This window comes from Battus philenor, unplaced genomic scaffold, assembly GCF_028537555.1.
Source record: "Battus philenor isolate CCGP_79_NKW_IND1 unplaced genomic scaffold, ilBatPhil1.0.hap1 SCAF_19, whole genome shotgun sequence".
NCBI classification, from domain to species: Eukaryota; Metazoa; Arthropoda; class Insecta; order Lepidoptera; family Papilionidae; genus Battus; species Battus philenor.
The window spans coordinates 10,897,169-10,921,226 of NW_027181681.1; the positions used below are offsets into that span (position 1 = coordinate 10,897,169).

General features: G+C 32.7%; 1 protein-coding gene across 1 annotated transcript; it reads left to right on the forward strand.

Moving 5' to 3' along the window:
• Positions 1-2,324: 2,324 nt before the first annotated feature.
• On the forward strand, positions 2,325-18,286 carry LOC137921415 (ionotropic receptor 75a-like). The gene is made up of 11 exons (XM_068764170.1): positions 2,325-2,397; positions 4,238-4,386; positions 4,875-5,037; positions 6,254-6,590; positions 7,548-7,720; positions 8,777-9,003; positions 10,400-10,499; positions 14,458-14,636; positions 15,252-15,359; positions 16,259-16,425; positions 18,085-18,286. Exons 1-11 carry the CDS (start codon positions 2,325-2,327, stop codon positions 18,284-18,286), a joined length of 1,878 nt encoding a protein of 625 aa, XP_068620271.1.
• Positions 18,287-24,058: the final 5,772 nt, after the last annotated feature.

The following is a 24,058-nucleotide window of genomic DNA, read 5'->3' on the forward strand; positions in this document are numbered from 1 at the left end:
AATAAAAAAGGCGACGTCTAAAAGGTCTGAAGAATGAAAGATTTTGTGAAGGATGTGAGGAAAAGACAGGAAAAATTTGTGAAGTGAGAAATGAAAATAATAAAAATAAAACACTGGTGGATTACGTCTAATAATTGTTTTTGAACATATGTCTTAAATATACTTTGACATACTAATTATAAATTATAAATGAAATAAATATATACACAATATATATTCACGAATATCGTTTTCGTTTCTAAGTAAAATCTCTACAGAATTAAATTCATATAACGAAAGGTAAATAATAATTCATGGTTCACAGACATTTACACAATTGCTTACCCGTAATTCAATAATGACAGACAAACGACCCTTTAAGACAGTTATATTCTACTTAAGCACAGTAAACATGTCATTAAGCTGTGCCTCAAGAAATATAAGCTGGAATGTTCCGTTGGTACAGTCGCGAACAGCAGTGTTATAAATATTCATCGACGAAATGCCCTCAACAGTGTTATTTTAAAATTTGATGTCATAATTATTATAAATTTGGTAATCAGAACAAATTTCCAATACACGTGTAGAGTCTGTGACAAAAATAATCTGTGATAATTAATGTCAAAAACTGTGGTCAAGGAATGTAGACGAAGGAAGAAAGGAGATGCAAGAAAATAGATCTGCAAGCAAATAATAATAGAACGTGTGAAACGTAAAAGGAAGGAATAAAAGATAATGTAAAAGACGAAATACAATGTAGAAAAGAAATAGAAAAACTCGTTTTATGCGAATTTGTAACGTTCCTGCTCTACACGAGGCAGGAGTAACGAGAAGCTCCCAAAACATGGGTTGTAAATTAAAGAATATTGGAATACAGTAGTTACAGATAATCTTTTATTCGACTAACAGATGTCAAATGTCTAGAAAAATTTGAAATTTAAGTAGATTTAAAGAACAACTCCTTCGTTATTTCGTTGTTTCTTTGTGATTTGTATATATAAAAATAATGTGGAAGTCAAGTTAGTTATAATATTTAGTAATAGAGTGTACTTCATAAAAAGCTCTTCATTTTACTGTACAATCCAAAGGTTTAGAGACGGAAGATGCTATACACTTGTTAAGTAATTATAAAAAAAATATGCCTTCTTGGCCGCGTTTTAAAGACTAGATATCTTACAAATATTTGTCTAATAATGGGTTAACAAAATGCGTGTCTCATCTACAATAATCAATTACTAATAATTACACGATTTTACAACGTGATTAAGGCAAGCAAGTGAACGTATTTTATTTAATGACTGCTTCACGAGAATTTGGCCTCTCCCTAACTTTCGATCTTATTTAATTTTTTTATTTCGTTCACCCTTACTTTGGAAGGGGATTTTTACAATTCATTATTTTTTAACTTCTACTTATATTTTTTACACTACTCTTTTCCATCACAATTTCAATCATACATTCCTCTGTTTTTCTTCACAATATCTCACATTTCTCTGGCTTACCAGTCTTCTTCTACGCATCAACTTTCTTCCTTCACCTTCGCTCCCAAAATATCGAAGTAGGCTTCCTTAACATAGTACAATGTAATTTTTGTCTTTGGTTATACACTTTTTGTCTATTTATTTACGTTCTTTTACAAATTTTATAATTTATTAGTTATAATATTTACCCAAGTTTTACGACTTTGTATTATTTATCTCTGTTACAACCTGAATAGTGCATTTTATAAGATTGTTACTCTAGGCTGTCCCTCTCCCGCCTTACGTGGCTCGCACTGATTTTTTTGGGAGTCATTATTTTATAATATCATATTAATATAAAAATGTTTCTAAATTGGAAGTATCCAAGGTACTCCTTATAACATCAGGTACCTTTCAATATAAGTCCCGTTAAAATCGGTCCAGCTATTTCAGGGATTAGCCATAACAAACAGACTGACATTAGCATGTAAAGTAGTTATTTTAATATTACAAACATTCCAATTTTTTTTATTTGTATTTATATTATATATTATTATATATTATGTTATTTATATTTAGTATTATTTATACTTTATTGATTTTGTTTAATCATCGGTAAAACTTCGATGTAAAACAATTTTGGTTGTGATTGTACTTGGTCGGAAAAAATGTGACTTATTTTTCTATTACCTATTATTTTCATATCAAATAAATATTTAACTATTTCCTTTAGCCTTTTGCTTTCTTTCTTTGTTCACTTTATCGTTGACAAAGGGTTTATTTCAACGTACAATGAATTTCAAATGTACACTCGTAATTATATTATTTAGTTGGTTTTGTAGGTTGGTAGCGTCGCAGATTAGTGATGTATCTACAACAATAAATATGATTGTTTCTTTTGTTACTTTAGATGACAGACCTACATCTGTTTTGATGCCTTATCTTTGTTGGAACAAATGTAAGTATGAACCTTACTGACTTATATGTTAGTCAAAAAAAAATTAAAACGAATTAAATTTTCTGGGAAGGTTTAGGATTTTTATACTACTAAAATGATATAATTCTAATTGAAGACTTAAAACGTCTTAAAGTAAAAAAATATATATATAAAATAGGTTTGCACAACTCCATATCTTTCTTCTTAAAGAATGATTTTTAAGAAGTGACTACAGATAAAAAATTGACTAAGATGAGAATTGTAAAGAGATATTGCACAGAAAATATTTACAACGAACAAAAGACACATTAATGTTATGAAAGAAAGTTTAATAATAAAAATACTACAAGTCATGTTCTATGACATATATAAGACACAATAAATTATACTTGAAGATATAGCAGACACATCTAGACCGAATTTATTTACATTTTCTATAACAAAGAAATATGTATTATTAAAAGAATTTACTGGAATTCCACCCAGAGGGTAACAGAGAGGGCTATGCTCGGAGTTTCGTTCGAATAAAAAATGAGAAGATCCTCAGGAAAATCAAAGTCACCGACATAAATCGAAGAATTGGTCGTCTGAAGTTTCAGTGGACTGGGCACGTCACTCATACAGCCGTCAGCCGTTTGGACCAAAAGGTTCTAGAGTGGCAGCCATTAGCCAATCAACGCGACGTGTGTAGGTCACTAGGTATACCAGTAAAAAAATTGCGAGAAATCGCTGAATACGGGCAGTGTAGTGATAGTACTTAACGTACCGTGGGAAACAAACATTTCCAAAGACATCACTTAAGGTGAACAAGCTCTACGTCTTATTAAATTACTAAAAATAAATTCAAACAAAGTAATCTCTTTATAATCTGCTGAAGTATTTAAATCTGTATAAAAGCTCATTTTTGAGACGGGATTCCAACGTAGTACGGTTAAAGTCATTAAAAATTAGGTAGGGGGAGAAATCTGGTTGGTGAAGATGAATGCCGATGCATAGCAAGGTCTTCCTGTACCTGCTGCGTACGTCACCAGTCCCGAGCACCGTACCAGGTCCCTACTCCTACAACGCGATCGATCACACTTTTCTCCGAAAACCGACTAGGTAACAATCAGCTAATACTGTACATCAGGCGACGCATCTGACGTAGATTTTACTTAGTTTATTAGCCCGCGGATTTCGGATTCGCGAGCCCTGAGTCCGATTTAGCTTTAAAAGCCAAAACGACTAATAGCGCGCATCAACATTCGATTATAGCCAGACAACGCGATGGACTCGACACAGACAAGTTATTGCTAAGAAATTCCGTTTCTTATTTACAGAAAAAACTAAAATATATTACACAAACAAAACATGTTTTAAAAAAAAATATATAATAAAAACGATTTAAAGTCACAGATTAAAAATGAAAACGGCTTAATATTTCTATACAATTCAAAGAAAAAATTAATATTAAAAAATCATCAATTATGTTGGTTACGACGTTTCAGCCCTTAGACGCCCATTGGAAGGTATAATCCTCTCTCAAATATATTAATAGGAGGGATTTACCATAATCGCCACGCTTGGCAGGCGGTTTTGCTATCGCAGTGTGGTATTATGACACGTAGAATACGCTGCTACTTCCTCTGCAAACTTGTTTTTGAACAGTGACAATCCTTTCGTATAAGTTATAAAAAATTTTACTCAAAGAATCGAACACCTGACCTGCGATCGCAAGTCCTAGTTCTCTACCGCTGAGCTATCACAGCTTGATAAAGATCGCGGTAGAGTCGCGATAGAGTAGGGTCAGTACAGTCAGCTGCAAAAGTGGCTTGCCATACTGTTATCTATAAATTCACGACTATTATATATTTAATTACAGATGAAACTAAAACATTCGTCAAAGCTTTAGCAAGAGCCGGTGTTAGCTCGGCCGACTCTCTGCAGCCGAATCGCACTGAGAACTATCTTCAGCATATTGTCATACTGGCTGACATGAAGTGCAGCGAAACACCCCTGTTCTTAACAAAGGTTAATAATTGTTATAATTGAAATAGTACCTATTACTGATATAAAAACTATACCTAAAGAAGTATATTTCAATATTTAAGCCTTAATAGCCTAGAGTTTCAATTTTCATACCAATCTTTTAAAACCGAATGTTCACATAACTATTAGTTTTTTTATAGGTTGGCTTTACGAAGTTTACTGTTGTATAATATTCTTTCCAACGAAATTAAAAAAAATCTATTTTTACCTTCACCTAGACCATAATGTCATAGCCAGAGTGTGTTGCCGGTGATGACTTATGGATATGATCATCGTCATCATTATTAGGCTCGGTTCCAGCGACTCTCCGCTGCCTCATCTATGACGTCATTTTAGCCTCTAGTAAATAATAAAATAAATAATTATCTGTAATTGATTTTATGAATATAGAAAAGGTTAATTTGTTGATATACTTTACCAAATATTCAACTAGGATTTTAATTTCTTTTGTTTTAATTTAAATGTTTTAGGCAAGTCAACAAGGTTATTTCAAATCACCGTACAGATGGCTGATTTTAAGTACATCAGAAGATAACAATCTTTTAGATATATTGCAAGACGTAGACATATTGATAGATAGTGACGTAGTGGTGGCGAGAAAATTCGATACAGGACAATATCTTTTAACAGAAGGTACAGCCTTATTGTAACTGTTTTACTGACACTACACTATATTTAAAGTAAAATTTTCTAGATTTCAATGCGGTGTCGCAAAAGAAAAAATATTGTAAAGATTTTGAATCTATTTGTATTAAAATAAATCCAAATAATAAATTAAAACATTATTACAGTATAATCAATTGCTATACGGTCGATATATTTAGATAGACATAAGGATAGTTCCCCCATTAGGTGCAAACACAACATAGTTAAGTAAGAAAAGGACTAATATATAGCTACTTCCGCTATGTAGCAGTAGTCGTGCAATAAAGTGCACCGCCCGCCAACCCGCTGATAAATGCGCATGCGGCAAACAATGCGAATTACACTACCACAGTTAAATCACTCAACACGTGTTTCACACCTCCACGGGGCATCCTCAGGAGTAATGTTGAATAAAAAGTTACATAAGGTAGACCTATGCCTCGCAATGGGCGTCCATCGACGAAAAACAAAGACAAGAAAGAGAGAAATGTATATGCATTTATTTATTAATGTTATATATCCGTTTATAAACATTCATGTGCATCATAAGAATAATGCCAGAAAAGTCTTATTTGGTAGAAACTAGAATCGTATTGAACTCCTCTATAATGGGAGCCTTATAAAGCTACGAGGGTTCCAAACGCGACCTGATTTAAGAAGCGCCCACAACAAACTCAGACGAGTTTTTTTGTGGTCACTTTTACAATATCCAACACAGTGGTTAAGCGATGTCACTTTATTATCATTTATAAAATCAGTTCAATGAATTTCTTAAATTCATTACATTGTAATTCAGAGATATAAGATGCTCTCATGATGTACACAAGTGGTCAATATAACTGAACCTATTTATTTAATTAATTGATGTCAGCCGTCACTCACTGCAAGCATAGGCCTTATCACCCAGCGACTTCTTGCAACCTAGATAATGTGGTTGATCCACTATGTAGTAGGCTTACCCAGGCTGCATCAATCGTGGTCGCCATTCGAGATTCTACCAGCCTCCAAATGCCGTCGATTCCACTAGAAATAAGCCCCGATCACTGCCACTTCCATCGAGCAATACTTTGCGACTATTTCAATATAAATAGATAAATAAACATTCTGTATTAAACATCTCTTACACGCCAAACTGTTTATATTTACTTTTCTATTTTATATTTATATAACAGTATCTATGAATTAATTGTTATATATTTCACAGTTTATAAAATATCAGAAAAATCCGAAATGATCTTCGCAACACGTGCGATATGGCGGAGCGCCAAAAATAATTTTATTAACGGATACAACGACAGCTATTTCATGTTAGAAGAAGAACGGGATAACTTCAGCGTTTCCCTAACCGAGTATACATCAAATGATACTGCAGTTAGTGATAAAGTTAAAAGCATCACCTTTGACAAGCACGGAATTATGGAAGACTATAGAGAAACTAAGATACTTTCGGCAAAGCGTAGAAATTTAAGGAGACATACGCTGACCATGGCGAATGTCATCACCGATAGCAATGACACGAGATTACATTTAGACGATCGATTGTTAGTATTATTAGTTACTATCTGTGAATAAGACTCAACTGTGATCATAGTCCATTAAACTAGAAGTTCGAATGTAAAATGTTTATAGATTTAGAAGCATCAAAATAGTGAATATGTAAATCATTAGCCGCTAAAAATAAATGATTTCAGATATGAAAGGTAACGTCATGATGGTACATAAGAAAAAACGTTTTTCAAAACTCAAATTATTTTTTAATAAATAAATATTACTGTACCTTTAGACTTTGTATTGGTAGCAGTTATTTTTATATTATTTTGCCTCTCGCATTTTCAATAGACAAATAATTTAATGTCGTAATTATGATTGAAAATAGGTGAAATTTTTTGAAAGTCTTTGCTGACAAATGAGCTATACATGCAGCTTTTAAAAGCTTTTACAGTAGTAAATTTAGCTAAAGAAGGAAGGGAATTTTGTTATTGCTCCGAGATATAGACCACATCCAACTGGTTCCATCGGAAATGTATAGATGAGGCTTTTTTGTCGTGGGAAAATCCTATAGGATACCCCTCAGCTGGGGGGGCAACGAAAGGATTATGCTGTACTCCTTCCGGCTAAAATTCCACGGTCTTCTTGAACGCCTTTTGTTAAAATTATGGGAACGCTACAAGGCGGTGGTCTAAGGCCTCAACTCCTTACTTACGGCGAATCACCCCGAATTACCAAGGCCATGTTCAGCGATAGCCTCCTTCAGCTGTGATGATGATGGTATATTTTTAGTTCCATAACAAAAAATATATCAATATATAGTCGGTAAAGAATATAAGAATAATATAGCTAATGAAACAATTGAAGTGAGTAATGAAACATTTTTACCTCGAGCTAATAAACATAAGAGGTCATAGTGTATAAAAATTCATAATACTAATTACCTGGGTAAATTTAACATCGATAATTTGAAAAACAAAACGTAACAACAAAATTTGATTTTTTTTAAGGCAACTACACCAAGATTCAATAACTAAAATGTCGTACGTAATAGTGAAGATATGTTTCGAAATGTTGAATGCATCGGAGAAACTAATATTTACCCACACGTGGGGATACAGAGACAAGAACGGTAACTGGCAGGGAGTCATTGAACATCTGCTGAAGAAGGAAGCGGACCTTGGTAAAACAGGAAACGAAATTGTAGATAATTATTTTACTGCATTTTATTTTATGATTTTGAAGATGGTGTAATCATCCGACGTCCTGTCCGAGAAAAAACAACTCAATAACTCAGGGGATCCTGGGGAAGTGATAACAGAGTCAGATCTCAATTAGGCTTCGAGAAAAAAGCTGTTCTAGCTTAAATTCACAGTCTCAAAATCGACTCAAAGAGAATCGTTCTCCGTTAGAAATAGAGTTCTGAAATCGGCTTTTAATAACTTTAACACGTTCATTGAAAAATATCAACAAAGATTAAGATAAAATTCATTTTCTCAATATCAGAACTTTTAACAGAACTTGTATGGTTGTCAACATTTTCTATAAACCAATTTTATTTTTGACTCTACTCTGCTTCGCAATAGTTGTGGAGAAGAAGCGGGAATAAATTACACAAGAATAGATCTTTTAATAGTTTAATTACACAGATTATACATATAAACTTAATTAGATACAGACAAAATGAAATTAAAATAATCAAGTGACATCATTGTCAAGAATTTTTGTCATTTAAATTTTCTTTATGAATAAAAGTTTTATACTTTTTTTAAAAAAAAGAAGTTTCCAAGTGATGTAACTTAACTAAGTATTCATTTTGCGTTAATAACTATAAGTTTATTTTTTTCATCTTACTAAAGTCATCACAATTCGTTTTAAAATATGTTTGTTTATTTGTATATTTTTAGGTCTTTCACACCGGACATTTTATTCATAACACAATATAAAGTTTAACTGATACACCACACAGGTTACGAAATATATATTATAAATGGCTATTAAATTACGATACTTGAAAAGTTGATACATAAATAAACAGTCTAATTTTATTTCATTATACAGTCGTATTTTTAATGAAGATATAAAAAGTATTTTTGAAGAATGTAGATATAAAATACTCGAACACAACTAAACACTACTTAATATCAAAAATTTTAAAATGTTTTGTTAAATCATTAATCTAAGAGAAATCGTTAAAAAATTACCAACGACCTGTCTAAATCGTCCGCTTTGATTTCAGGAACTTTAACAATATTCACACAAGAACGAATGCAATGCATTGATTACATAGCCATGGTCGGCTCAACCGCTGTCAGATTTGTCTTCCGCGAACCGCCCCTTGCTCTACTGTCCAACATCTTCACACTACCGTTCACTGGCGCCGTTTGGATTGCTATATTCGTTTGTATTTTAGCATGCGGAATTTTTCTCTACATCACATCGAAGTGGGAGGTAACAGTTGCTAAGGTTAGTGTCTAAAATGTTAAGATAGTTCAACTCAAACCCCTTGCCCGCATTCGTGTCGGCTAAACTAGACAAAGGCGTGGAAGACCTGTCCCTCTCCTGTGAGACAGTCATGATCCAAATATAGATAGCCGTACTGGATCCACAGAGTAATGATCCCGCTCGAATACTAAGCCTTCAATACAGAAGCAAGCCTTTTAACGGCCCTTGGAACAAATGTATTCCCTTATCAAAAATTTGACCTACTAATATTTAATGGAATCAGGTGTTACCTTGCAGAAGTCCATTCTATATAAGAAAAGGACTAATATTTAGCCACTTCCGCACATGCAATGGTAGTCGTGCAACAAAGTGCACAGAGACTCTTTGTTTGGCACTAATCGGTATAACATAACTCCTGAAGATGCCCAGTGGAGGGGTGAAACACGTGTTTAGTGAAGTAACGGTGGTAGTTGTGTAATTCGCATTATTTGCCGCATACGCATTTATAAGAGGGCTGGCGGGCAGTGCACTTTGTTGCACGACTAGCACTGCATATGCGGAAGTGGCTAAATATTGGTCCTTTTCTTACTTGACCTATTAAGTCAACGGTGTTTAAAATGGAGGCCTTAATATTTGCACTACCATCAGTAACTCTGACGGGGATGATGGATTTACGTGAGCATCATCATAATACCATGAAGATTTCAGGGGTGACTCGAACTATAAATACCCTAGGTATATCCCGAATAGCAAACCATGGGGGACTGGCAAAAAAAAGTTCTGTATGAATTTTCCCCGGTTCGTCACGCCGCATACAGAGCCTTTGGTTAGTAACCTCTCCTTAACTCTTAACTTGGCAGATTTTTTTAAATATTACATTAATATTCATACCACTTGACTTTTAAGACCCAAAGAAAAAACTGAACAAGCGTTCGAAAACTAAGAAATTACCTAAACATTCACATACAAATGATTACTTTGCGTTCAAAATTGATGCCACTATTTTTTTAAATTCTGATGTATCTCTTCAGATATATTATCAAGAAAAGGGATAACCCTGTTCTACACTAAAAATGTATCATGAATATCCATAATAATTTCTCCTTGAAACAAAAAAATAGTAATAATAAGTTGTTGATAACTTATGATCTATGTTAACAGTTATTTAATTAAGTTCATTTTTATTAAAAAAAAAACTCCACAAAGTTACGCATCTCTAACGATGAAGTTTCATTTTATAATCCACAATATACGAAATAATTCAATCGCAATGCACAAATTTAAACTATGATATAATGAGAGAATCGTGTAATAAATATCATTGTACGATGGAGAATCATAATGTAAAACTTTATAACAGTTGAAATAATTACGAACGATTTGTTTGGTTGTTATAACAACAGATTAATGATTGCAGCATCCGACGCAATTGGACGGCTCGTGGGCAGACGTGCTTATATTAATCATCGGCGCTGTTCTGCAACAAGGATGCACTCTGGAACCTAGATACGCCGCTGGTAAGTATCCTTTTTTTAATAAATACTACACATTCAAATTTCGAACAAGTAGAAAGCACTCTACACGTTATTGATTATATATATAAAAGCTTCAACGACGCGAATTTATAGCTTGTTTGTCATCGAAAAGCTTTATAGCATTTACACCTATTTCTAACCACTCATTATTCTGTTATACGTTACTTCATTTATATTTTTTTATAGCGACAGGAAAATCTAATATATAAAATTCTCGTGTCACGGTGTTCGAACTTGAACTCCTCCGAAACGTCTTGACCGATTTTTACCAAATTTCACATGCGTATTCAGTATGTCTGAGAATCGGCTACTATCTATTTTCCATACCCCTAAGTGATAAGGGTGGTCCACCCCTAAATTTTATTTTTAATTTTTTAGACAATTTTTTTGGTTTTTATTTTATTATGATACAGCATACAAAAATACATACAAACCTAAATTTTCACCCCTCTACGATCAACCTTTATCTTACATTTGTTAGTTAAAAACTTTAATTTTTTTTGCAAAACAACGTTTGCGGGACCAGCTAGTAATATATAAGAAATAACAAAGTATGCAGGGAAAGATAGTAAAAAATAATTTATTTTAATATGTAATATGTACAGGTTGTCGAGTGGCGACCACGAGACGGTAGCTAGGCACTTAAAGCGACGATTTTTGACGGAAGCTTTTACCTTGCTGTGAGCGTCCATCGGCTGAAATTAAGAAGAAAACGCTTTTTCTCACTATATTATCATTATATTATTAATTATATCTAAAACCATTGATTGGATTGGGTGTACCAAATATTAATAGACAGCAAGCGAGCTATACGTTCCCCATATTGTGAATGCTACTTGTTCACCTGCTTTATATTATGTTCACGTAATTAAAACCACACAAAAGCGATCTAAAATCTAATTGGAGAATATGATGGCGCATCCAAGCATCGCGATAAGCGAATTTTCCGATTGCCTGTTCTTTCCACTACATTTGCCTAATGATTTATTGGATTCACAAAATTACGATTATTAACACTGTATTTAGAATTTATCGTTTAAAAGTGTATAATAGAGGAAGTTAAAATTAAATTCAGGAATGTACTTTATAGTTTAAACTAAAAAGAAACCTAAAATAGCATTATTCATTATCTATACGAATGCAATAACTTATCCTTTTCCTTCATGATCATGTAAGTCCATGGATGCCCACTTCAAAACAGGCCTCTACCAAAAATCACACAATTACCGGATTCTACTGTCCGAATTCAGTGACTTCCCGCGCCTGCTGGCTAGTGGTCGCCACTTGAAAACCTTTTGGCCGTTGGTTGCACGAGCGATATTTGTTTCAATTATCCTTATTTAATCTTGTATAATAGTATTTAGAAAAAAGGCATAGATTTAACTTGTGCTTGAACTTGAGGTTCGATATACTGTTTGAATTGTTTTACTCAAGACACAGGTACTAATGTGATTTAGGTCATATATAAATTTTTTGAACACTGTCATGTTCTGTATTTTGCATAAGATGTGCAGAATACCGAGAATCGAACCCATAATTTACTTTCACAAGGTTTCTTAATTATGAAACACCTTAATAGAAAAATAATTTAATTATGGAACTTTTCATGAAGTCTTCCAAAAAAATAATTATAACAAATAGAGAGAATGCTTTTGTAGAAAATAACGAATACATTGCAGATGATATCACGGGAAAAGACTAGTTCAAAATACAAGGAATAACATAATACGTGATTATATTCTTAATGTCGTCATTCACAGAAATAGAATTGTTAATATACGTAGATCCATCCACCATATATTTATCCACATGTCACAGTAGATAATTGAATAATTTTCTTTGATGTCGCTTGAGATTTTAAGATTAGAGACAACACAGTTGTGTGCACGTCTTTTCAATTTATTAAAATGTAGCTTAAACATTATAATAAATATCATTTAACGGATCTCTCGGTGAAATAAAAAAAGATATTTTTGTTTTAATCGTTTTAAATATAAACTGGGTGAATGGACGATGATGAACACGTATTAGTACGAAAGACTTAAAAGAGTGAAAATACAGCTCAATTGACAGCAAAAATAATCCAAAATGTCTTTAAAATCTATTTACAATCAACCTACATAAAGTGATAACTATGTAATATAAGTTATATTAATTGATTTTTCCTTTGGAATACCATAAGTCAATAACTTCTGGCAGTACAAAGTTTGCAGAGAGATAGGAAGGAGAGATAGGAAACACTAATTAATGAAACGATAAAGTTTTGGGAAAGGTGTAGGTCAGTGTTTCCGAACTCGGAGCTCATATCCCACAGAGGGGCAATTAATTATTAAGAGGAGGCAATTCGAAGTGGACGCGGGTTTAACCTTTTCCCTTTAATATAAAAAATGTAGATGTTACGTAGGGGAGGCGTAACAATTCCCGAAGGCTAAGATGGGAATGGCACATAATAGGTTAAAGGTACTGGCATAGTTTAATTGATAAATAACGAACTAAACATACACATATTTAAAGCTTTTACACTTATTTTTATTGCTAACAACATTTTTATTATATTTCTTTACCTTGTATAACACGTTAATAAAAATTAACAATTCATTTAAAAACTATTTACAAAAATCACAAAGATTTATATATAATTTTATTAATCATCAGGCATTAGTACATGAAAAGCAAACATTTATATGTATATATATGTATATATATATATATATACATATATATATATATATATATATATATATATATATATATATATAAATATATATATATATATATATATATAATAATATCATAATGTGAAAGAAATTTAGTTGTAAACAAGCAATGGTGTATATCTTTATATCTACATCATAAATATCAAACCACAGTGACATTTGGCGCCATTTGCAAAAAATTAAGGCGCGTTCACATTATGACATTACTTTTGCACCGATGGTTAATAAAGTGTCAATTATTCAAAGAAAACTAGATGTAGGTAACTGACTTAATAGCATTTATTCAAAATTAAGTTGCTAACAGTAAATTTGGAGAAAAAAAGCATTCGAATTTTGATTTAAAGTTTAATGGGATTGTTTTATTTTTAAATGTATTTTAACCCTTAATAATGTTTGCTAGCATCATTCTCGAGCGATTACTCGAGTCTGTACAGGATGTTCGATTTTGATTGGGGCTGTATAATTTATTCTACAACTTCTAGTTCAATTTAATTGGTACAGGAGAGGCTGGTGGGTGTGTGAAATGTATCATCCAGGGAAGTGTGTAACACCGTAGACATTGATATCGCATAACATCAGGCGAGATAGAGGTCAAATGTTTCACCTGTGAATAATTTAAGCCTTTTAATATATACAATCACAATGTAATTATTTATTTATGAAAAATGACACTATTTTAATTATTAACTATTATAAAATAGATAACATACATTTTAATACATGAATAAATAAAGCTTCATTTGCAATAAATGCTATTGCTATATGCAATTTCACTGCAAAAAAACTAATAAAAAACCTGTGTCGAAAAACGCAATCAAAGGTTTACAAGTTATTTACCTATGAGAAAAATAATAGTCAAAAATTTCTAATTTATTTATCAAAATAGATACTATAAGTTTTTTTGTTTAATGTAACTATTCTATAGTATTCTTTACTATTTATTTGTCTATAAAAATTGTATCATATCACCATTGTAATTTCAGTCTTATGGCTCCCACAGCAGGATATGACCTCTCCCATAAATATTCAATCGGTCCAGTTGGAAAGGGCCTTCATCCAGCTTCTTCCAAGGTCTTTTTATCTCCTGGTTGTCCTCATTATCATCTGTTTTGAATCATTAAAAATATTCCTTTGTGTATGTCATGACATTAACAAAGTCATTTGTCCGCCTTGTGATCTGCGCGCTATGTTGCGGCTTCCTAATCTGATTAAAATATTTACAGGGAGATGCGTGACTCTCTTACTCTTTCTGTCCCTAACAATACTCTACTCGGCGTACTCCGCAAATATTGTGGTACTCCTGCGCGCCCCCAGTTCCTCCGTAAGGACGCTGCCAGATTTACTCAACTCACCTTTAAAACTTGGCGCCAGTGATTTCGAATACAACAGATACTTTTTCAAGGTGAGTTGGGACAGCTAGTAATTGCGTGCACCACAGTCTGGACCACCGTTGAGTCATTTCTGCACCAGGGACTCATTTTGAGCTAAAACCTATACAGGTACTCTGGTGGTCTCCACTACAGAAGTTTTACTTCATTGTTTATAATGTTACCGAATCTGCTGTACCGTGCATTAAAAATATGCGCCGCTAGACGCGAGTATAGGCCGTTTCCGTTTTTCTAAGGAGCGGTACAGCAGTTGCGGTAGCGCTATAACCAATTTACAATAAAATACTTGCTGCATAGCACAATCCTTAGACACGGCAATATTACTGTATCAAAGTCTACTACTGTGTCGGAAAGTGTATGTATAGTAGATGATAATGATTTAGGGGGACCGGAAAGTAATGTCGCTTACTTAAGCTAAATGCACACGACTGCCTATTTAACAAGTTTTTATTTCTAATCAACAATATATTTACCTTCGTTATCAACAATCTTTTGTATTCTAGTACACAAATTTTCACTGCCGGAGCGGTAAAGATCAATGGGCTTTTCTGTAAAATATGGCGACAGAAACCATATAACATTCCGGTCCGACTAATATAAAAATGAAATAAAAGTTTTTGTGATTACAGAAACTGAACGAACCAGTACGTAAAGCAATTTACAATAAAAAGATAGCACCGAAAGGAAAGAAACCAAACTTTTACAGCATGAAAGAGGGCGTAGAGAAGATAAGGAAGGTTAGTATAAATTCAACTATCTATTGTAAGATAAAAATTACATATTTATTTATTTAATGGAATCAGGCGTTACCTTGCGGAAATCTATCCAAGTACAAGTAGTAAGAAATATTTATTCGCAATTCATAAAAAAAAATTACGAAAAAAAAGTAAAAAAGAAACCTTACAAACTGAAGAACTAGTTAAATAACTAAACTTGACTAAGCATGTCTATAGGAGGATATATCATAATCGCCACACTTGAGAGGCGGGTGGTAATCACTGTGTGTTTTTATCGTACGCAGAAGACGCTGCTGCCTATCTGGAAAATTGTTTGTAAGCAATGCCAATCAAATATAATTAATGCACAAAGTGTGAATTATTTAAGATTGTACCTCGAGAATCGAACCCATGACCAGCTAGCGCAAGTCTCAGTCCTTTACCGCTAGGCTATTTGTAGTTCAATTAAGTATAAAAATTATAACAATAAAACTGTTCAAAGTAAAGATATCAAAACTAAACACATAGTTAATACACATAATTTATTTTTTAAAATAAGGCATTAAAGTAAACATTTCTTAGTTTTCTCGGAACGAATAGTGTCCGTGTGTATATAATCATACAAAACAAATTTTTTACCATCGGAAATTTTATAAAATTTGCTTAAGGTGTACAAGCTACCATTAATTGAACCCGTGATCTACATTTGCAAGATTTCTTAAGATTTCAGTTTAACTTTGAATTTATAGGAGAATAATTGACTGCATGGTGGGAATTTCCAAAAGTTATTCCAAAAAAAAAATTACAAAAAGAATGAGATTTTATTTTTATATTTTATAAAGCACTCGTAATGTTGATTCTACCATAATAATATCATATATATTCAACTATCAAATGATTAAAATGCATACATATTTCAGGGCCTTTTCGCATTCCATATGGAACTCAATCCGGGATACAGGCTGATTCAAGAGACATATCAAGAAGATGAGAAATGCGACCTCGTAGAGATCGACTACATCAACGAGATAGACCCTTGGCTGCCCAGCCAGAAGAGATCGCCCTTCAAAGACCTTTTTAAAATCAAGTACATTATCTCAAGTATTTATAATTATAATAATAAATTTTATTTCAGAATCTAAAAAGTCCATAGATTATAAATAAGTTAGTAACAAAATTTACTTAAAGGCTATATTAGTTATGGATTAATATGTCATACCACTTAACTATAACACAAATTTTTAAAAAGTCGCTTAATATAAAAACTTACTTAAGATAATTTTCTTTCAATAGTAGTGTTTATTTTGCCATTCTAAGTAAGAAAGGGACCAATAGTTAGCCACTTCCGCACATGCAGTGGTAGTCGTGCAACAAAGTGCACCGCCCGCCGGCCCGCTGATTAATGCGTATGCGGCAAACAATGCGAATTACACAACTGCCACCGTCAAATCACTTAACACGTGTTTCACCTCTCCACGGAGCATCTTCAGGAGTTATGTTACACCGATTAGTGCCAAAAACAGAGACTCAATGTTTACACATTTATCAGCGGGCTGGCGGGCGGTGCACTTTGTTGCACGACTACCACTGCATGTGCGGAAGTGGCTAAATATTGGTCCTTTTCTTACTTAGGATGGACTTCCGCAAGGTAACTCCTGATTCCATTAAATATTTAGCCATTCACACTCTTGTGTACGTGTATACAGTGGTAAGAGAAACCAATTTTTTACACATCATGCGCTACCACAGTTAAAAGTCATTGCTACTATTACGTAGCATGTCCCAAGCACCTGCTGCTCTATATCTTAACATTGCGTAGTAATCGGGAACAAATAATTATACGAAACGCGTCATTATACTGTACTCGAAGTACACTGTACGATGCCCTATTTATGTACATATGTGATGACTTATTTCGTTTACGCATTACATTATACTACATTTACATTACATTATACGCATTGACATGTTCTTTGGATATAGGCCTCCATAGATTTCTAATAGAACCTTAACAAAGTTTCAAATTAATTTTCAAAATATTTTTTGAATTGTCAATTATTTTAAGATTATAAATAGTACACTAACGCCGTCTCGGAATGCTGATCTGCGAATAGGCAGCAAGAAACTCAAAAGTTACTTTTAATAAATGGAATCTAACAATGATCTTAGATATGTTGCATACTATATATGCATACATTCAGACTCTTGAAGAATCTGTTAACTTTTTCAAAATAAGATTTTACTGTTACGAGTTAATTTTCAGAAGCATGTCCATCTTGTGAGTGGACTGCATTGCGCTCGCCGGTCTTTGGTCTTCAGAACCGTAAAACCCCGTAGTCTATGTCCGGTGTTTATTACAGTAAAACATTTTTTTACGGACAAGGTATTGGTTAATCTGTAACTAAGTATAATAAGTTATAAGTAACCGTGAGTGAGCCCAACAAAAACGATTAACAATTTTTTTATTGAATCATAAGTAACAACAATTGTCCAAGTAGCATCTGTAGTTTCCGCGGGTTTAAGTGGGAAAATCTCGAAGGCTCTGTAGGAATCCTCGGCTGGAGCCACATTCTAATATACAACGTCCACTCATAAGGTGGATAAAACACTTTGTCATCGGAAAACACTGGATTAAGGTTGTCTCTTAATAGAGTTTTTCCCTATATTACATTGAAATATTATCCACAGAACTAACAATCTTATACCTACTGAGAATATTATGACTAATATAATTAATTATGTCCAGTTTCATCAAGATCCGGGAGACGGGTATCCAGGCGAACAATCACCATCGTCTTCACGTCTCCAAGCCGCGTTGTTCCGGCGCCATGTCCGCTTTCAGCAGCGTTGGTATCACGGACATGCTGCCAGCCATCGTTGCCACAATCTACGGCATACTACTCTCCGTTATTGTTCTGTTTATAGAGATCTATTATAAGCGATTGTAAGTGACTATTTCGTATCCCATGCGATAACAATTCAAGACGGCTCCAATCTACAATCTGGTGGTTAAAGAATGTAATTGATGGGTTCGATTCCTAACAATCATATTTATAATATCGCCATTGTTTTGTGCAGTAACTATCAAGTATATCCTAAAAACTAAAGTTCTAAATTTTCTATTTTGCTAGCAAATTTAGGCAATAAACTCAAGATGCCATACCCTCTGAGGAGACGGCAGGGATATGTGGCAATTCTACCATATTCCATTCGAAGGTCGACATAGCAGCTAACTGTAAACCCGACCGGAACACGCCGGAGTAATGCTGTTAAAAACAACAATCCGTCCGAGGAGTATCATTCTAGATATTTCTGAAGCATTATGCTGCTGTGTATTGATGAGGAATCTATACCCTATCACGAGGAAGCAAGTATCCCAGGAGCAATGTACACACTCCTTAAGCACCTACAGCTTACTCTACAAACCATCCAATTCAAAGTGATTTGTATTAAAAAATTGTGTTCAAATTAGACAATAAACACATGCACATGTGTATAGAACATTATTACAAATTCTTAAAAAATATATATATGTTTTAGAAATATTTATATAGTCCCTTAAGAATTTTTATTATATTGGTATGTCAATAAATTGAAATTTTTTTCAGGATCACCCGAAGAGCAATTAGACTACAATCACAATGAAAGTGACGAGGCATAAAAATATCATACAATATTAAATAATAACATACTAGTATAAGTAACATAGAAAAATTAAAAGCATATTACATATATATGTTAAAAAATATATAACATTTCTTTCGTCGTTTTAGTCGATAGACGCCCATTGTAAGGCCCCCCTGAAGAAATATACAAGAGATATACCATGTTAGCCATGCTTGGCAGGCGGGTTGGCGATTGCAGTGTGGTATTATAGTTCGCAAAGGACGCTGCTGCCCATCCTCTGGAAATTTGTCTGTGGACAGAGGATATCCTGTATAATTAATACACAAAATATGAATTGTATAAGATTATATCTCAGGTATCGAACCCGTGATCAACGAACGCAAGTCTAGGTCCACTACTTTGTCGTTACCACTGCTCCTGCTGTTACCATTAGTTTACTCAAGGGATTTTTTTTTGACAGAATTATTTGAAAAATTTTAATAGAAGATTTTAAATTTTGAACTTCGAAGAAACTGATACTCTCATTTTACATTATCATGAATATAAAAATTTTGAGATTGCGATAACATTTGGAATTAAGACACTATTTAATTCCCGATTAATCGGAGCGAGGCCATTTCGTACGAGTGAGCGGGTAACGACTTCTGGCGCCATCTATCGGCACCGTTCGAAGTTACAGCGTTCCAACATAATATTTTCTTACATATCATTAAAAATATCTCCTATTAGTAATCCCCTTTAAGAATTGTTTTTAAAATAAATTAAATTTAGAAATTAAGTAATCTTATTAAACGAGCACATAATTCAATTTTAAGTGACTGGCACTAAGTAACAATTGAAGCTAAAATTATAATTAATTATTGTTTACTATCTGTCCCTTCAGACTTTATACTTCCAAAAGTTATTTGCCTTTCACATTCTAAAAAAAAAACTAAATAAATTTAACATTTTCAGAGTGGTCATTTTATACATGATGATTAAAAATATTTGCAAAAGCTTTAAAGCTTTTTACCGACATATGTGTTATGAATCACTATATATTATATCAAGTTTAAGCGGCCATTTTGCTTTCATTCAATCAATTATTCTGCAATACCTTGATTCTATTTACATATTTAAACGTAAATTCGAATTCAAAATCACAAACTACTTGTCTGCTAGGTCATTTAACACTAACATGTTATTAATGCACAATAATTGTAGTCGTAGAAGTTCGTCACGAGTTGCATAGAATAATTAACTAGACTTAACTCTGTAATTGATGTAGTTAGATGTAGAATCATAATATATTGTACGAAATTGTATTTAAGACTTTCATTTAAATTTTAACTCATTATAAAGCACACTAAACTAGATACAAAAATGAAGTTTGTTGTTATTTTAATGATAATAGTGTTGAGTGTATATTCTAAAGACATGAACGCAATCAAATTTATCAAAAGCTATGTACAAAATGAGAATAAACCAACCTCTTTAATTTGTTACCGTTTATGCTGGGAAAGGAGTAAGTTTTTTTTTTTAATTTATAATTAAATCAATATACAAAGTGATATAGGTATAAAAACTCAATCGTTTTAATAATAATATAGTAAGAAAAAGCCTTTTCATAATTCGAATTATAAATATTGTATTAAAATTAATTCTTGTCTACTATCTTTTTCTGCAGACTTGGTAACAGAAGTTATTGGCCAGTTCCATTCAAATAGAAAAAAAACGTAATATATTTCAGAGTTATCACTTTATACAAAGTAATGGGTAATATGTATAAAAGATTTAAATCAGTGAATGTATACTACAAAAAAAATAAAAAATATATTTTTAAATACACCAATACCTCACTTTGTTCGTTTTTTCGAAGTTGCGTCGCTGCTTAATTAGTGCTAATTTTCACTGTGCCTCGTTAGATTTTCGAGGTTGCGTTGTTTTGGGTTCGAGTCTTTAATTTTTTTTCTGTAGTGTTCTTTTTTTTCTTAAAGATGGCAACACTTTTGTTTCTAATTGCGCCATACCATGAAAACTCGGGGATTCCCTTTCTAACTAAAAATCAACGCAATTTGAACACAGTTTTATTTTCAATTTGGTTTGCTAATTTTAAGAGTTCAGTTTCAATTGCGTAGTGTGTTGCGCTTATTTTTAAAAGAGAATAATAAATTTATACATTTTTACGTGTTGTTTCTGTTCTTCAGTTTATTTATTGGTAGAGTTATATTATTTTTGTTTTTTAACTGTTTACTGTGTTTAATTTTCTTATACTATTTTCTTATATTATATTATCTACGATCTTTACATGGTTTGCTATAGAAAATCTTAATTCACTTTTTGGCGTTTCAATTTGCGTCGTGTTTTTTTGGAACGTAACCACGATACAAAGTGAGGTATTGGTGTGAATGAAACCTAACCTAACCTATCATCCCAGTTTAAATATGGCAACACCGAATTATACATTCAATTAAAAAAATTACATGGTTACTTAGATTTATATAATTTATACTTTGTGCATTATCATATATCAAATTGTCACAACTCACAAACAAGCTTACAGAGGATGGGCAGCATCGTCTTCTAAGACCATAATCACCGTTCAACTTTTTCAGAAATCTTAATAAAACTTACTAAAGATCTCTCCAAAGATGGAGTAAGATCGATTCACGCTACAGGTTTCGTTAACAAAGGTCAAATACATCACATTTTGTTTCTGATCGATTTGGAATGTCCGTTATCAAGAGAAATGTTATTAAACGTAAGATAATTTCAATTAACTATTTTTAATTAGTTTCATTTCTGGATAAAACCTAAAAACTATTAGAAGAATTTTAAAAAATAAGTTGAAACAACACATCCGAGTGTATTTCGTATTTGAAATAATAATTATTACTAGTATTTTCTTTTTAATAAAAAATACACCAATAACAATTCAATATCTTTATTCAACTGTGAATTTGCGTGCGCTTTTGAATCGTCTATTATTTTAAAATTATAAGTAGTAAGTTACCAACGGCTCGGAACGCCGTTCTGCTGAGAAAATCTGGCCAGAAAATCAGCAGTTGCTCTTTTAAATAAAATTTAACAATATTCCATATCAAAAACAGTGCATTTTGTCATTAATGAACTTTGTTGAAGCACTCGTAATAGTTTTATATTGAGACATAAAACCTTACGACGATTTAAACAAAGTCGACATAAACAAAACAAAAAGAGTCAAAAATAATCTTAATGTAGATCCAGGCATTGACAAAGCTTTAGCTGCTCTAGATATGTCAACTGTGAAGGCTCCAGTTATTATAGAAACAGATAAAGATAAGTAAGAAAAGGACCAATATTTAGCCACTTCCGCACATGCGATAGTAGTCGTGCAACAAAGTGCACCGCCCGCCAGCCCACTGACAAATGCTCAGTCTCAGAAAGAGAAATGACTCTGTGTTTAGCACTAATCGGTGTAACATAACTCCTGAAGATGCCCCGTGGAGGGGTGAAACACGTGTTGAGTGATTTGACAGTGGCAGTTTTGTAGTTTGCATTGTTTGCCGCATTTGTCTCACTTTGTTGCACGACTACCACTGCATATGCGGAAGTGGCTAAATATTGGTCCTTTTCTTACTTAGGATGGACTTCCGCAAGGTAACGCCTGATTCCATTAAATAGATAAAGACAACTCGGAGAACATCAATCATTGAACATAAATAGTCACTGTCATCACCGTGTCGACGTAAAATTAGTATACCTATATCTAATCACCAAGATTTAAAGCTATTTTTAATTCAGGCTTCAAGTGCTCTCTTTGGCAGCCCGTATCGTTGGCTGCTTTTCGATTCATCAGGTGAAGATAAGCCAAACATTATATCCGATCTCTTGTTGTTACCCGACAGTGATTTGGTTATGGCTACTAGAAGAGGCAATCATTATCATTTACGTGAATGTAAGTATAGAACCTCCATCCACAAGGTGTAAAAAAAAATTAAGATTAAGGTATAATTATAACGTCAAATACAATAAACAAAAATGTAAAAAAATAGGATTATTAATAAAAACAGTAAATAACGGTTGAAATTTGAAATTGTATATCAATTCAGCCAAAAATGTGGCAAAGAGACTAAAAAATAAAGAGACAAATGAAAAAAGAAGTAGTAAAAGAAATTTTGAAGAACTAGAAAAGAAAAAGCTATTTGAAAATTTAAAATGAAAAAATCATGGAGCTAAAATTCATTTTCCAAAATATATAAGGGGAAACGACAGCTCCCAAAAACGAAGATCATTTAAAAATTAGGTGTGAAATGACCTTGTTAAAATAATCGCTGAAATATAATAAGACGCTAAATATTTTCAGATTCCTACTAAGCCAAATATTAATTTCAATTAATTAATATAATAATTATATTAATTTCAAATAAAATCTATGGAGGAGGCATGTGTTCAGTAAATGTCCTTAATGATGATGATAAAGTTCTTTCTCTAATATCGCACATCACATCACTATGGTATATTATTCTTATCATTTTAAGGTGATCCTAGAACTTCTTTTGTTTCGATGCTCTATTGTAATGTCCGGTGATGTTTTACAATCATGAATAAATATCCCTGAACGATAAACCAACGATGCTTGAATATTGCTGAGTTGTCCACCAATTACGTGCTAACAAAGTTTTAAGTGCTATTTTCAATTTGATTTGTGTGCATTCTGTTTGTTACCAAATAAATTTCTTCTTAAATTTTTTACAACGTCAATGAACTCTATTATCTGTTTCATAATTATCATACCATTGCACTCTTACTAAAAAAATAATGTACATTCACCAACACAATTTGAAATTGACTAGTGTTATAGAAACATATCGTACGAACTGTCAGAACACATTTTATTTTTTACATAATATAAACTAACCTGATCTTAAAAGATACAGTCTATTTTAAAACACACAGAACTATTTATACCCTATGTATTATTCTTATTTTGCGTTCAGAAACTATATGCAACAATTTAAAAATTCGTAATATTGAGTTTGACATGTGTAAAAACAAAATGAACAATCTTCTCGATATAAATACGATTTACATTAAAGGTGTAAAGCCTTTAGATATATCACTCTTTTACAACT

What these genes read in the sequence shown, in the direction of transcription:
- LOC137921415 (XM_068764170.1), top strand. Translation starts at nt 2,325, where the DNA reads ATGATTGTTTCTTTTGTTACTTTAGATGACAGACCTACATCTGTTTTG. An exon ending in CACCCCTGTTCTTAACAAAG is followed by an intron (nt 4,387 to 4,874) that starts GTTAATAATTGT and finishes TAAATGTTTTAG; the next exon opens with GCAAGTCAACAAGGTTATTT. An exon ending in ACAATATCTTTTAACAGAAG is followed by an intron (nt 5,038 to 6,253) that starts GTACAGCCTTAT and finishes TATATTTCACAG; the next exon opens with TTTATAAAATATCAGAAAAA.